Source organism: Geotrypetes seraphini, chromosome 2 (genome assembly GCF_902459505.1).
Source record: "Geotrypetes seraphini chromosome 2, aGeoSer1.1, whole genome shotgun sequence".
Classification (NCBI taxonomy): Eukaryota; Metazoa; Chordata; class Amphibia; order Gymnophiona; family Dermophiidae; genus Geotrypetes; species Geotrypetes seraphini.
The window spans coordinates 210,853,320-210,869,709 of NC_047085.1; the positions used below are offsets into that span (position 1 = coordinate 210,853,320).

Consider the following 16,390-nt stretch of genomic DNA (forward strand, 5'->3'; position numbering starts at 1 on the left):
CCTGGAATGACTGTAAACGGATATAGAGCTTACTATACATACAAATATGGCTTTGTGCCCAAAACATCACTGCCTACCAGTAGTGGCTGTTTGTCTAAGAATATTCACAATATTTTCATTTTCAAGCTAACATCTGCATTCTGTATAAATGCACTGGTTCACCTTGTGACTGTAAATATTTACTTAAACTTTTTCTTTTGCAAATAATTTACAGTCTAAATAATCAAACTTATATGTACTCTGACACTCTGACAATTATATTTGGGTTGTTCTCTTTTGGTCATCTGTAGAATTTGAAGTATTTGCTTCCGTTGGTTCTATTAGTGCTCCATGGGACTCTCTAACTGCTTAGCATTGGTATTTACAAAGCCACAGTAGAGGTTTCTACCACGGGCCGGTGAGGTAAATGCTTTGACGCTGGTAGAATTCCTGTGTTGTTGGAACATTTACCTTTCCAGCCCGTGGTAGAAACCTGTACTTTGGCTTTGTAAAAGGAGCCTTAAGACAATTCAGTAACCCCCTAGATCAGACATATCAAACTCTGGCCCGCGGGCCAAATTTGGCACGTGGGGTGATTAAATTTGGCCCGCGATCTAGACCAAGATTTGGCCTGCCGTTCCTTCCCGCGACAGAGAGAGCACATGAGGACGCGTGAATGGCTGGGGTCGGCACTCTTCCTCATTGGCCTTCGTGCTTGTCTGTCATCGCTGCAACAGACGCCCGATTGGTGGGAGTGAGCGTGCTCCATTTTCCTCCCTTCAGCATCGAAATTGGAGCCCTGACGCCGCCACAGCATGTTTCCCACCCAGCTACAGCACCCCACCAGGCACCAACAGCTGGGGAGCCAAAGGAGGCAACAAAGGTCGCATCCAGTCAAAAGCATCCGGCTGTACAACAGCCAGGTGGGCCCCGCCAACCAAAAGCGATCACTTGACGTCGCCAGTGGGCTGTGGCACTTCAACCAGGCCCCGGTAGACAGGAGCAAAAATCCCACGAAGACGAGATAGCAGCAGGGGAAAAGTGGTGAAATTAAGAGGCGCTCACGGCACACCGTACCGCACAGGTCTACCACAGGCAAAGCCCGAAAGCATCAATGCAGGCCAGTAAGTAAGATTGAACTATTCTTCGGCTTGTTTAATCAGAGAGGATAAAAAGACAAAATAAGGACCGATCAAAACAAAATCAAATAGTAAAAAAAGGACAAAAAACAATAAAAGAAAGTACAATTAAAAAAAAAATGATAAAAGGATGGCAGGAGGAACCACAACACAGATCAATATGGGATTACAATATGTCAGATTTGAAATGTGTATCTTGCCAGAGCTGGTGTTAGACAGCAGGCGTGAACTAGGACCTAAAAGAGAGAGGAAAAGTCTTTTTTAGTTATTTTGTTTACATCACAGAACCAGCGTGGGGTTGGAGAGGTTGTAACCCTATACTTCTACTAAGGGGTCCTTTTATTAAGGCACGCATTTAGCCCGTGCTAAATCGGTTAGCATACCTTAATAAATGGACCCCTATGTATCTTAATAAAAAATTTGGCCCGCGACTTAGCCTGTGTTTTAGATTTCGGCCCCTTATGCGATTGAGTTTGACACCCCTGCCCTAGATTCTAAATAAGTTGCCCAAAGTTGGGTGCAGATCCCAGATCTGTGTGAAAACTAATCAGTGACCGTTAAGAATGAATAACTGGTGTTAATCGGCAGTTATTTAGGTTTATGTATAGATTTGCCCTGCGCCCCATTCTATAAAATGCGTGCATAAATTTTATAGCATGTGCCCGTGGGAGGTTTGAATCCCGCACTGCTCCTTGTGACCCTGGGCAAGTCATTTAATCCTCATTGTCCCGGGTACATTAGATAGATTAGGAGCCCACTGGGACAGTTAGGGAAAAATGTTTGAAGAGCTGAATAATTTGTAGTCCACATAGAATTGTAGGATATGCGGAATATAAATGATTAAAAAAAAAATAAAATCCCTGGCGGCACGTGGGAGTCTCACCACAGCACACAGTTTGCGATTCACTGCTGTAAAGGGTGAGCCATGCAGAGTGTCTTTTGCAGATTATTAGTTTAGCATTTACTCCAATCTCAGAGCAGAGTTTCAAATCAAAACTTTTTTTTCCCCCTGTTTCTAGTTGCTTGATGTCATCTGATTCAATTTTTATCAAGGTTATCTGGCAGCTTTGTCCTGAGCATTCTACCAGGGCAGTGGTTAATGCCAGTCATGGGTTTTAAACTGCCAGCAAATGGTCACCTTTTCAGCCTTGAGTGGCTTAGGATCTGCTATGTATGCTGTCCCAATACTAAGGGCTAGATTCACTAAACTTTCCGATCTTGTAACTGAACAAATTGCAGCTCTACACTCTGGAAGAACGTAGGGAGAGGGGAGACATGATTGAGACATTTAAGTACATCACGGAACGTGTCGAGGTGGAAGATGATATTTTCTTTCTCAAAGGACCCTCAGCCACAAGAGGGCATCCGCTCAAACTCAGGGGAGGGAAATTTCATGGTGACGCCAGGAAGTACTTCTTCACGGAAAGAGTGATAGATCATTGGAACAAGCTTCCAGTGCAGGTGATCGAGGCCAGCAGCGTCCCAGACTTCAAGAATAAATGGGATACCTACGTGGGATCCCTACGAGGATGAAGATAAGGAATAGGGTCACTAGGGTATAGACTTAAGGGGGTGGTTCAGTAGAGTGGGCAGACTTGATGGGCTGTAGCCCTTTTCTGCCATCATCTTTCTATGTTTCTATCGTTCTATTGTTCCCCGACCCGATTCACTTAACTGCTGCCCGATCAGTCTCCGATCCAATCCAACCCATGCAAATGAGTAAAACCCCTTGCAAAATAGCCAAGCAATTGATTCACTACCAATTGCTTGGCTATTTTGAATCGGGTTTTACTATCCTAAAACCCGACTGCTGCAGACCTGTCGGTAAACTGTGTTACCGACAGATCTGCTGGTTTTTTGACAGGTCTGCCTGTCTTTTTTATTCATTGTTTTCCATGGCACAGATATTTTGCGTGTGTTACACATAAAGGGTTCAAGTAAAGGGTTCAAATTAGAAAAGTATGGACAGCTACGTACAGTGCATACCAATCCAGTGATACTCTGCCCTTGGCACAATAAAGCATTAATATATAACCTTACAGTTACAGACATCAGGTTTGGTTTACCTTTTATAAGTAAGATCATTACAACCCTCTAGCACAGGGGTCTCAAAGTCCCTCCTTGAGGGTCACAATCCAGTCGGGTTTTCAGGATTTCCCCAATGAATATGCATGAGATCTATGTGCATGCACTGCTTTCAATGCATATTCATTGGGGAAATCCTGAAAACCCGACTGGATTGCAGCCCTCAAGGAGGGACTTTGAGATCCCTGCAGTCTAGGAGATATATTTAAACTGTGATACCTTGGAATCCGAACGCTCCAGAACTCTAACAACTTGGAATCCAAACAAAAAATTTGAGCAAATTTTGCCCCAGAATCCGAGCGCAGCTTTGTAATCTGAACGCCCTGTTCATGGGATTGTACATACGTTTCCCCAGCGCTTGGGCCACCCATACGTCGTTCAGTTCATTGTCAGAAGCTTTAGTGAAAACATCTCATGTGATTTTCGTCTTTGTGTAGTGTACTGAGAAAAATACTGTACTGTATTATTATTATGTGTTAATATTTCACATTAAAATCCAGTGCATTTACTGTTAAAATTTGAGTTTGTGGGACCCGGGAACGGATTAATTCAGTTTCTATTATTTTCAATGGGAAAAATTGTCTTGGAACTTGAACAGGGTTCTGGAACGGATTAGGTTTGGATTCCAAGATATCACTGTACTTTTAACTGGGTCCAGCAAAATACATGCAGGAACATACACAATTAGCTCCAAACCCTCTGAGGGTACTGGGCAATAATTAATGATTTGTTTGTCATGATGGGCAATAAGATAAATGGAATAGTCTACCCTGATATTTTTTTTTTTGGAGGGGGTGGGGGTGAAGAAACACCTTGTGTTTTACCATAGTGTTTTCACAGTATATTTCTGCATCTCGATGGCCACGAATTTGGTCTTGGAGGTTAAAATGCACAGCGTCAGCATCTATGAGACAAACATGGTTATTTCTGTTGCATAGGATTTTTTGGACCCCAGTTCGATTACAAAAAATTGATAACTCAAAATCTAATAGATGCTGGCATTGTCATATCAATATTGGGACATTAGATCATCTGTTATATTTTTGTCCAATGATACTTAGTTTCTGGAGGTCTATATGGGGACAAATTAATCTTATATTAGAGTCATCTATTCCTTTGTCCTATGAAGTTATAATTTGCGGCACATTGTTACAGGTAAAGCCTGTGTTGGATAAATATAAAAGCCGTCTTTTTTGATTTTGACAGCAGTAGCCATTCAAATGATTACAAAAAATTGGAAATGTCATAATAGACTTAATTACACGTTTTGGTGGGCGAGTGTGTGCAATACATATAAATATGAAAGAATGAACGCGGAATGCTTAGGTTTGAGTAATACATTTAATAAAATATGGAGCCCATTGACTGCATTTGTTAACAAATAATACGGATATTGTAATTGTTGCTTTTCTTTCTTAGATTTCCTTACACATCCAGGGTGGGGGGAGGGGAGGGGAGGGAGGGATATTTTGAAGGTTTAAATATATGAGTATATTTTTGTAATAAAAATAGGATTTAAGGTATTAATAGTGGAATGATAGAGGGGAAAATGGTTGTTTCATTATATTTTGTGTATTAAGGTGCATTTTATGCAAGCTTTTCATGTTATAATTTATGTAATAAATTTATGTAACTTTATATAAAATTCAATAAAGTTAAAAAAAATAAAAGATTTGTTTGTCATGATGTGCAATAAGATAAGTGGAATACAGTCAAACCTCGGTTTGCGAGTAACCCGGTTTGCGAGTGTTTTGCAAGATGAGCAAAACATTCTCGCAAAATGTGTCTCACAAACCGAGTGTTGATTCGATTTGCGAGCACCCCCCGATAACCGGCATCGCTCCCCCCCGCTCGCAAAGGGTCCCCTCCCAGTCGAATCAGCACCCCCCCGTGAGAACAGGAACCCCCCGCCCGACCAACTTTAACTCACCCCCCCTTTGGCACCGGCACGCAGCCCACAAGGGCCAGTACCGCTTGAAGATCTTCTTCCCAGTCTCTGCCGGCTTTGAGCATGCATCTGCGCATGCTCAAGCCCTTCTAATTCTCCCTCTCGCCGAGAATCTCGTGCCTGTGCCAAAGGGGGGGGTGAGTTAAAGTTGGTCGGGCGGGGGATTCCTGTTCTCACGGGGGGTGCCGATTAGAGCGGGGGGGGGGGCCTTTGTGAGTGGGGGGAAGCGGTTCTCATGCCGGTGCCAGACGGGGGGGTGAGTTAAAGTTGGTCGGGCGGGGGGTGCCTCTTCTCACGGGGGGTGACGGATCACGCGGGGGGGGGGGACTTTGTGAGCGGGGGGGGGGAGCAGCGCCCTGGCCTCGGGGGTGGGGGGGTGGGAACGTATCAAAGCGAGTTTCCATTATTTCCTATGGGGAAACTCGCTTTGATAAACGAGCATTTTGGATTATGAGCATGCTCCTGGAACGGATTATGCTCGTAATCCAAGGTACCACTGTAGTCTGCCCTGATTTTTTTTTTTGGGTGGGGGTGGGGGGAAGAAACACCTTGTGTTTTACCATAGTGTGTTCATTCAATGACAGGTAGAGCAATTAGGTCAGCTGTACCAATCATTTTCGAGCTGCAACTTCCATGACCCCACTAAGGTGTATCACATTGACGTGCCTGAGTATTTCCAGGTCAGATCATGACCCCAAACACAGCATGCGCGATCTCAGTTGGGAATCCCCACTACTAGTTCAAGGACTGTCCTAATCACCAGACTATTCACAGAGGAGGAATCTATCATTATACACACCACAGCTTGGATGGGGCCCTTGAAGCAAAACAGTGCAAACTCTTAACAGTTTTAATTACAGCCTTGACAGCACACATTCACAAAGCTGGATGTCTTTCTAACATCATTGGAATCCTTGCTGGTCTCTATTTAATGTGGTTTGGGGGCAGGGAGTTAGAGCAGAGGGAGAGCTTTTGGTTTTCAGGTTTTTCTGCAACATTTGACACGATTACTCGTTCAGCTTTTTGGAGTGCCCAGAGCAACATGGGATAGTTGTGGTTTCAGTCATTCTTCTTGGGATGTAGGCAGCAGGTCTGTGTTGGGAGTAATTAAGACAGATTGGAGATCCTTGGCTATAGGTGTTACCCTGCGATCAGTGTTGTCTTCTACTTTGTTCAATTTGTATCTTCAACCTCTTTGTGATGTATTGGTAGAGCTGGAGGATTGATTTTTTTTTTTTTAATATATGCAAATGAAAATGGCTGTGGGGCTTGATTTTCAGAAGCGTTTGGATGAGTTAGTTGATGTGTTGGAGCTAGTGGGAAAATGGTAGAGCTGCTGCCTCTGCACCCAGAGGTTGTGAGATGAAATCCCAGTGTTGCTCCTTGTGATTCTAGGCAAGTCACTTAATCCTCCATTGCCCACCGCTTTGAATGAAAAGCAACAAAAAGGCAGTATACAAGTCCCCCTTCCTTTCCCTTTGTAAATTACTAAGGGGCCTTTTTTCCCAGGCTTCAGTCAGCACTAACACATGCTTATTAGAGAATGACATGGTGACAGAATTCATCACCGTCCCCGCGGATAACCGCGAGAAATAATCCCATGTCATTTTCTAGTGTCTATTTCAACCTCGGTCCTTCTACACCAGCATCCTTCAAAGCAAAGCTTGTGGGTCAGTGGTTGTGGCCATTCATACTCTGATTCTTATGCGAGCCAAGGATAATGAAGCCATTGTGACATCACTGATGTGATTGGCTCTTAGGCACTGGTGGAATGAGGCATTATGACATCACAATATCTGCTCTGGATACCAGAGACTGTCTATCTCAACTTCAATCCTTCTACATCAGCATTCTTCAAAGCAAAGCTTGTGGGTCAGTGGTTGTGGCCATTCATACTCTGATTCTTCCCTCTCTCCTTAAAGAATGACATGAAGATGGTTTCCCGCGGTTATCCGCGGGAACGGGAACGGTGATGAATTTTGTCACCGTGTCATTCTCTAATTGCTTATTGCAGCTTAAAATGGTGTACCACAGAGCCGGGGTTACCAGAAGTCCGGATTTACCCGAACATGTCCTCTTTTTAGAGGACATGTCAGGGCATGCGGACGGCTTTTCAGAACCTGGCACTTTGTCCAAGTTTTGAAAAACTTCCAGCTCGGGGACCACATTGGGAGGACTGATGCCACATGGTGACATCATATGCATGCGCGCGATGTCATCGTGACACACCTGCACGTGCACAGATGCCCTTCTGATGCGGCTCTGAGCACGAGAACAGGTTGAGGGGTAGGACTTGGGTGGGACAGGGCGGGCCTGGGGGGCGGGGCCATGGGTCCAGATTTTACAGTAGTAAAACCTGGTTACCCTGCACAGGGCACACTGAGGCATCCTGCAGTGTTATGGACGTGTGTGCGTGCTACCAGCGAGCTTAAAAATAAAAATAACTTTTTCACTTTGTGGCTGTGTCTACATTAATCAGCACAGCTACATTACCGCACATTAACTGAGTAGCACAGGGTTAACATGTGAGCCCTTCCCACCTACAAAATAGGAGGTGGTAAGAGCTCATGTGCTAATTTTTCTTAATGCCAACAATTTAAGTGCATTTCTATTGCATTTAAGATCCTATTTGGCATTTTTGCCACTTTGATTCCTTTACAAAAAAACCCCCAAAGAACAAAAGCAATGCCTTCGCTGGGTCAGACCTGAGGTCCATCGTGCCCAGCAGTCCACACACGTGCGGCCCAACAGGTCCAGGACCTGTGCAGCAATTCTCTATCTGTACCCCTCTATCCCCTTTTCCAGCAGGAAATTGTCCAATCCTTTCTTCAACCCCAGAACCGTACTCTGCCCTATTACGTCGTCTGGAAGCGCATTCCAGGTGTCCACCACACGTTGGGTAAAGAAGAACTTCCTAGCATTTGTTCTGAATCTGTCCCCTTTCAACTTTTCCGAATGCCCTCTTGTTCTTTTATTTTTCAAAAGTTTGAAGAATCTGTCCCTCTCTACTCTCTCTTATGCCCTTTATGACTGGAATGTTCATAGATCTCATCTTGCCAGAAGTCCTCAAAAATTAAAACTTACATTTTTCTCTCTCAGTGGTAAAAACAGAACCTTTAAGAGGCATGTGGTGGCTGGGAAGACTGATGGAAAAAAAAAAAAAAAGCTTTGTGTTTTTATTTATTTTTACTTTTGCTAACAAAAATTACAGTATAACAAATGAAACAGAAAATATGCATAACATATAGTGGACATATGGTAGCTCACCTACACAAGGGGGTTGAATTAACACAAATTTGAAATGTGTGAGCAATAGCAGCAGTCCACTGTAACAATTAATTCTTCATTGCTAACCAGGATATTTAAGCGCTTTGCAATCACTTTAGTTAAATTCATGCTTCTAGGACCTCATATTAAGAAGAGACTAGAAAGAGGGGGGCAGAAAACTGCAGTAAGCAGAATGGTCTCAAAATGAGCATGGGGTGCTTGGACATGGGTTTTGGTTTTGTTTTGTTTTTTAACTATTATGGTCTACTTATTCTGTTTGGTTAATATTGGAGTCTGCCTCCAGTTTTTAGCTCTCATAGTTTAGCTGAGGGGCAGAGTCCTGATTTCTTGTATCGTTCTCCAATTACACTGATTGATTTCTGTCCTCAAGTGAACTCCACTTAATTAGGCTTTCTTTTTTTTTTTTGAGTCCCCCTTATTCACAGGGACTTTATAGAACCTCTAAGAACCTTCATTTCATATAACTTCACTCAGTTAAGTTGCCCTCACCTTGATTGATTCTGCATATCACTTAATGGGTTCATAGTCGAAAACGCACAGGACAATCGAGCACCGACAATATGGAGCAGATAGTCGCGCGCAGGACATCAGCGCGCCGGACTTAAATTTAATTTTAAAGTGCTCCGAGTGGTGGATTGGGGAGGGAACCCCTGCAGTTGAGTTAGTACTGTTTGCACTGCCGTTGGGTAGGGGTATTGGGAGGAACCCCCCCATTATAGAGGGAAGAGGCGTTTTTCCCAGCAACATCTTCTAGAGCACAGTTCTTCAACCGCCGGTCCGCGGACCGGTACCGGTCCGCAGGAAATTTTTGCCGGTCCGCACAGGACCGGCAAGATTGACTCATTTGAACTTCTGCAAGATCAGCATCGGAAGCGTGCGCTGGGCCGGAGAGATCTTGGGGAGCCTCCGACAGTGGCTTTCTCCCCTCTCTGCAGCTCTCCTTTACTTCCCAGCGCAGCGATTCACGAAGGCAGCCTCGGGGCTTTTGCTGAGTCGCGGCTGCCTCTGATGATGCAACTTCCTCTTTCCTCAGAGGCGGCGCGACACAACAAAGGACCCGAGGCTGCCTTCGTGAATCGCTGCGCTGGGAAGTAAGAAGAGCTGCTGGGAGGGGAGAAAACCACTATCAGTCTGGGAAGCTGCTGGGCAGGGGGGAAAAAGGGACAGCTGCTACTGGAGAGGGAGAAGGAGACGGAGAGATGCTTCTGGGAGGGGAGGAGGGAAAGGAATCTGGGAAGCTGCTGGGCAAGATAAAAAAAGGGACAGCTGCTACTGGAGAGGGAGAAGAAGGAGAGATGCTTCTGGGAGGGGAGGAGGGAAAGGAATCTGGGAAGCTGCTGGGCTAGGAAAAAAAAGGGACAGCTGCTACTGGAGAGGGAGAAGGAGACGGAGAGATGCTTCTGGGAGGGGAGGAGGGAAAGGAATCTGGGAAGCTGCTGGGCAAGATAAAAAAAGGGAAAGCTGCTACGGGAGAGGGAGAAGAAGGAGAGATGCTTCTGGGAGGGGAGGAGGGAAAGGAATCTGGGAAGCTGCTGGGCTAGGAAAAAAAGGGACAGCTGCTACTGGAGAGGGAGAAGGAGACGGAGAGATGCTTCTGGGAGGGGAGGAGGGAAAGGAATCTGGGAAGCTGCTGGGCAAGATAAAAAAAGGGACAGCTGCTACTGGAGAGGGAGAAGAAGGAGAGATGCTTCTGGGAGGGGAGGAGGGAAAGGAATCTGGGAAGCTGCTGGGCTAGGAAAAAAAGGGACAGCTGCTACTGGAGAGGGAGAAGGAGACGGAGAGATGCTTCTGGGAGGGGAGGAGGGAAAGGAATCTGGGAAGCTGCTGGGCAAGATAAAAAAAGGGACAGCTGCTACTGGAGAGGGAGAAGAAGGAGAGATGCTTCTGGGAGGGGAGGAGGGAAAGGAATCTGGGAAGCTGCTGGGCAAGGAAAAAAAGGTACAGCTGCTACTGGAGAGGGAGAAGGAGAGATGCTTCTGGGAGGGGAGGAGGGAAAGGAATCTGGGAAGCTGCTGGGCAAGGGAAAAAAAGGGACAGCTGCTACTGGAGAGGGAGACGGAGAGATGCTGCTGGGAGGGGAGGAAGGGAAGAGACTTACTGCTGGACAGGAGGAGGAGGGAAGGGAGAATGAAAAAAGGAAGGAAACAGCTGGCAGAGAGATTAGAGGAGGGGAAGGGGAGACAGGCATGAGAAAGTAGAGAGATTGATGATAGGAAGGGGTCAGCAGAAAAATAAGCAGAGGGACAACGATGATAGATCTGGTGTAGGAGAGATAAAAATGAAGAGAGCAGTGAAGCTGGAATGAATCATGTAAATAGGAGAGAGGGGCACAAGCTGGATGGAAAGGGGAGAGGGACATAGAAAGAAGACAGATACCATATGGAAGGGGGAGAGGACAGATAGTGGATGGAAGGGGCAGATGCTGGATTGAAGAGACAGAGAGGGCATACGCTGGAAGGAAGAGAGTGAAAAAAAGATTGAAAGCAGAAACCAGAGACGACAAAAGGTAGAAAAAAATAATTTTATTTATATTTTGTGATTAGAATATATCAGATTTGAAATATATATCCTGCTAGAGCTGGTGTTAGACATAACTGGGGACTGCAAAACCCAGGCAGTGCTTCTTTAGCTTTCAGCTGGCTTAGGGCGCTCTCTGACCAGGGGGCAGTTGCCCTAGTTGCACTCCCCTAAAACTATTCCTGTCATGTGTTACTTCAGTATTCTGTTAGCATGATATTTCTGTGTAGCATTCTGTAATAATTTGGCTTGTTCAGTTTTCTTGATAGTAGAGGGGATATATGTGAAGGGGAGGGGAGACAGGGGTTTTGTTGATCCTTGCTCTGAATTATTTGTATTTATAAAATGACAATTGTACAGAATATTGTTTCTTTTTATACTTTAATAAAATACATTCAATATAAAATCATAACTGAGGCTTGTGTGGATGGGATCAGATGATTTGTGGGGACCGAGCTTGCGGAGATGGGGCGGAAACGGGATTTTTAAATTTTAGTCCTAGTAGTTTGCCGGTCCACAAAATAATTATTTTTTTTCTGCCGGTCCACGGGTGTAAAAAGGTTGAAGAACACTGTTCTAGAGCAGGAGGAATCGCAAAGTCCTTTTACCCCTTCGCCTCCTCCTGCTTCCCTGATGACCCACCACAAATGTGGGCCTTTGGCCCCACCCTGATGCATCATGTGATGCACGGGGAGGAGCCTAAGGCCCTGATTGGCTGAAGCGCCTCGGGCTCCTCCCTTGGGAGGGGCCTGTGGCACCTGAGCCAACCAGGGACTTCCTTAGGGCTGAGCCTAAGGAAGTCCCTGATTGGTCAAAGTAATAGCCAATCAGGGACTTCCTTATGTTCAGCCCTAAGGAAGTCCCTGATTGGCTTAAGCACCACAGGCCCCTCCCAAGGGAGGAGCCTGTGGCCCCTCAGCCAGTCAGGACCTTAGGCTCCTCCCCATGCATCACATGATGCACTGGGGCGGGGCCTAAGGCCCACATTTGTGGTATATCATTAGGGAAGCAGGAGGAGGCGAAGGAGCAGGAGGACTTTGCGGTTCCTCCTGCTCTTCAAGATGTCACTGGAGGCCTAAGGAGCAGGAAGGACTGAGCACCCTTCCTTCTCCCAACTGTTAGGTACAGGGGAGGTGTCGGGTCAGGCCGGGGTGGGCCGGTCCGATCGGGGGTGGTGTGGTGTGCCGGCTGAGGGTGGTGCGGTGTGTCAGTCGGGGGTGGGACCTTCGCGTCGGGTTGATTTTTTTTAGTTCGGGGACAGAGAGAGAAAGGGGCACTTGTCAGGAGAGGGAGGGGGGTATAATTTTTTTAAAATCGGGCTGATATTTTGCGTGTTTAAAACACAAAAAATATCTGCCGGATAAAAAAAAAAAAAAAAATTAAAAAGCCGGCAGAAGCCCTGACAGCAGTGACAGGAGGCTGCTTCTCCTGTCACTACTGTCAGGGCTCTAGAGATCCATGCAGTCGATTGGGGGGCATGCTTCCGATCGCCCCCATTTGCATGCATGTGGTTGGAGAATCGGTCGGCCTACATCCAAGCACACACGGATAAGACACGGATCAGAGGGTTAGTGAATCTAGCCCATTATTCCTAATAGAGGGGTCCTTTTACTAAGGCGCCCTAACCGATTTAGTGTGCGCTAATCAATTTAGCATGCCCTAAAGATTAGCACGCGCTAAATGCTAAGATGCCCATTATATTCTATGGGTGCCTTAGCATTTAGTGTGAGCTAATCTTTAGTACTCGCTAAATTGATTAGCGTGCGCTACATCAATTAGTGTGCCTTAGTAAAAGGATCCCAGAATTTGGTAAAATTGCTTGGCACAATGAATTTCATGGCTGTTTGGGTGGTCTGTGAAGTTAGATATTTTATGATTCTTGGGAAAGCTTGTTTGTGTGTTTGATATATGTATTCATTACTTTTCTTTTCTCTTCCCTCAAGATTTCTTTTGAGCTCGCTGAGTATACAGCCAATGTGGATGGGGTTGGCACTTTACGGCTCTTGGATGCTATTAAAACCTGTGGCCTTATCAATTCTGTAAAGTTTTACCAAGCCTCAACTAGCGAACTATATGGGAAAGTTCAAGAAATCCCACAAAAGGAAACGACTCCTTTCTATCCCAGGTCCCCCTATGGTAAGTTCCCCTATTATTTTCTTGATATATATGTATTTTTAAATTTAAGTATCTTTCACATCTGAGCTCGGTATGAGTTAGTCAGATATATCAGATTATTGCCCTGCCCGAGGGGGCTTACTATGTTGTACCTGTGCTCATACCTCTGTGCTCATGTCTATGGGCTGATGTCATTTAGTTGTGAGATTGAAATTAGAATAGAACAAAAGTGACTGAACTTGTTGAGAGGCATACCTTTATGAATTGCCTAAAGGGTGGGTATTAACATCTTAGTTCACAAATCTTATTCATTCAGATCTGGAGTGGAAAACACGTAGACAAAAAATAAGGTGAAGAATATGAAATCACAGTTTAATTTCAGTTTATTATATTTGATATCATGCCTGCTTCCAAAAACAATATCTAACTGGCTTACAGACATCTAGAGCATTGGCTATGTCTGCTGCCATGAGACGTCTCACCTGGCTTCAAGTCTCTGACCTTGACATCAACGTTCAAGATCGTTTAGCCAACATTCCTTGTCTAGGAGAAGAATTGTTTGGAGACAAAGCCGAGGATGCGATGCAAAGACTTACTCAACATGAGCAGAGCTGGGCTACTTTAGCGGGGTCTAAGACTCAACCATCTAAATCTTCCCAGAAACTTTGTTATTCTTCTTACAAGTGACACTATCCAGCAACCTCATCCTCTTCTAAACCTCCGCCACAGAAGAGACAAAAAAACACCAAAGTTTCAGAAGTCTCAGACTTCTGCTCCACAGAAATCAACTCAGTCTTTTTGACATGCTACTAGAGAGCATAGCCACAATTCCTCCAATTCAGCCACCTCCCCAACCCATCAGAGGCTGTCTTCTCTTATATCATCATCGCTGGACTATCATTACCATAGACACTTGGATTCTCAAAGTCATACAGGAGGGTAACTCTCTTCATTTCATCACCGTTCTTCCAAACAACCCTCCAAGAGAGGCCTCTTTCACATCTCAACAAGCTCTTCTTCAACTTCCCATTTTCCCATGTATATCTGTTTGGAACATAATATGGAAAGGGGTCATTCCAGCCAATAACCCCCCTCCCCCAATATAAGCCCAAACAATCTTAAATAATTATAAATCTAGAAACAAACAACAAAAGTCCAACAGGACAAGGACTCACAAGTTCAAAATCACACACAAAAAAAGTGGGAACAAACAATGGACACGCCACAAAAGAACCAAATATGTAAAAACAGACTTGTTTATTCCAATAAAAAGTGACAAACATCAACAGTTGATGTTTGTCACTTTCTATTGGAATAAACAAGTCTGTTTTTAAATATTTGGAAGGTTTTTTTTTTGTGGAGTGTCCATTGTCTGTTCCCACTTTTTTTGTGTGTGAAATCTTGAAACAAGGCCTACACATATGTAAGTTATATTTTGTAATAGCATTAGGCCATTCAAACACACACTCATCACAATCTAACCATTGCATACTCCCAGACTCACCCCAGTCTTTCCTCCCCCCCTCCCTATTCTTATTGTCAAGTCTACCCAACTCTCAAAAGAGAATTGGCAGCCCAGGTCATGACCAAATCAATTTCAACATCATACTTGTGATTTTAGCTAAGAATACCAACTAGAGAGCCACATTATATCTAGCATAGATTATTGGACAGAGCTAGTGAGGCTATGTAAGAATCCATCCATAATGTCAGAATTAAAGCTCCATGTATCATATGAATGCTCTTCTTTCTGCTAATTGTAGAGTATAGAGGAGCAAGAGTAGGAATCTATAAACCAATGTTTATGGTGCAGTAACTGTGAGCTAGTCCAGAAAATCAGTTTCAGCAAAGCCTTGCAGTTGGCCCTGTGAGATCTCCATCACGGTTGCTTTGCTGATCTGAGGATTCAGATTAGTCTGAGTCATGACCAAAGTTAATTTCCAGGACCCTCATACATGTCAAAGAATTGCAAAAGGAAATACTCCATAACCAGAGCTTTCACCCTACTCAGAAGTGGTAATATGATTAAACATTTACCATCAGGAATTGTTGCCCACTGACATCCTGGCTGGACGTTCTTGTGAAGTAAGAGATAGGCTGTGAAGAAATAGTTCCAGTTTTCTCAATGTTTACATGTATAGCACCATGTTATATACTACTTGCGCCCTAGTATGGTAAAGTAAAGAGATCCTGATATTGCGTTTGAAAAGATAATTACAGTATGGTACCATTGTTTGTTGACGAGACAAAACTTGTGGTAAAAAATCCTAGAATAGGAGAATTTTGTGATCCTTATAAGTTAGTTTTTTGCATTGCCTGTACTGCATGCTTACCCTCTCTTTGATGGCATAATTAAAGAATCTGGCTAGTATTGGGAAAGGCCTCTGATCTCTTCTCTGGCCTAGACAGTATGGGGCTCATAATCGAAAGAGAAAAACGTCCAAAAACCGTCCTGAGTCGGCTCTTGGACAATCATAAACGAAAGACGTCCAAGTGCCAATAATCAACCCGGGTTTTGGACGTATTTCTAAACGACCTAGGCCTTCATAGTGCCGCTGAATGACCATAGCTAAACGGGGTGTTTCAGGAGGAGTGTCGAGGGCGGGATTTGGGCGGGATGTGGGCCGGCTTAGACTTAGTCGTACTGCATATATAACCAAAAGTTATACAGCACAGGATTGATAGAACTTGGACGTTGTGACTTAGACCATTTAAAACATGGTCTAAGTCACAAAAACCCACCTAAAGTGACCAAATAAGCACTGAAAACACATAATACAGCTCCCCACACACTACCCCAGTGATCACCGACCCCCCCACCCCCATAAAAAATATTAATCACACCTTGAAAATTGTGCCTCCAGAACATCATCACCTGGCAGCCTGACATAGGAAAGCCTAGTTGTGCTGCACAGAAGCATCTTAAGCCATCATGGGGGTGGGTTAGGGACCCATGGAGAGGAGGATCCATGCTCATAAGCCCCTGTAATCACTGCATTGATATTGAAACATATGCACTCCCTTATACACCCCCAAAACCCTTTTTTACTAGCATATAAGTGACTCCTGCAGCCATAAGGGCTATTGTGGTGGTAGATAAGTGGGTCTAGGGGATTCTGGAGGTGGTTTTGGGGGCTCACCATGACCTATAATGGAGCTGTAGTGAGATGAAGACATGGTACCCTTTTTGTGAAGTTCACAGCAGTGCCCTGTAAGGTACCCCACTATTTAGGTGACATGTCTGGGTGTTCAGTCCATCACTTTGCAGACCCCTTCCACGTCCAACAGGGTTTGTTCTAGGCGTTTTTGACTTGGATGA

General features: G+C 44.7%; 1 protein-coding gene across 2 annotated transcripts in view; it reads left to right on the forward strand.

The window, feature by feature from the left end:
- Positions 1-16,390, forward strand: part of GMDS (GDP-mannose 4,6-dehydratase) — a 1,326,053-nt gene that overhangs the window by 442,954 nt on the left and 866,709 nt on the right. For both annotated transcript variants that reach the window (XM_033934875.1, XM_033934874.1), the window contains exon 5: positions 12,900-13,092. In XM_033934875.1, coding sequence (XP_033790766.1) covers positions 12,900-13,092 — 193 coding nt within the window. The remainder of the gene's footprint in view (positions 1-12,899; positions 13,093-16,390) is intronic.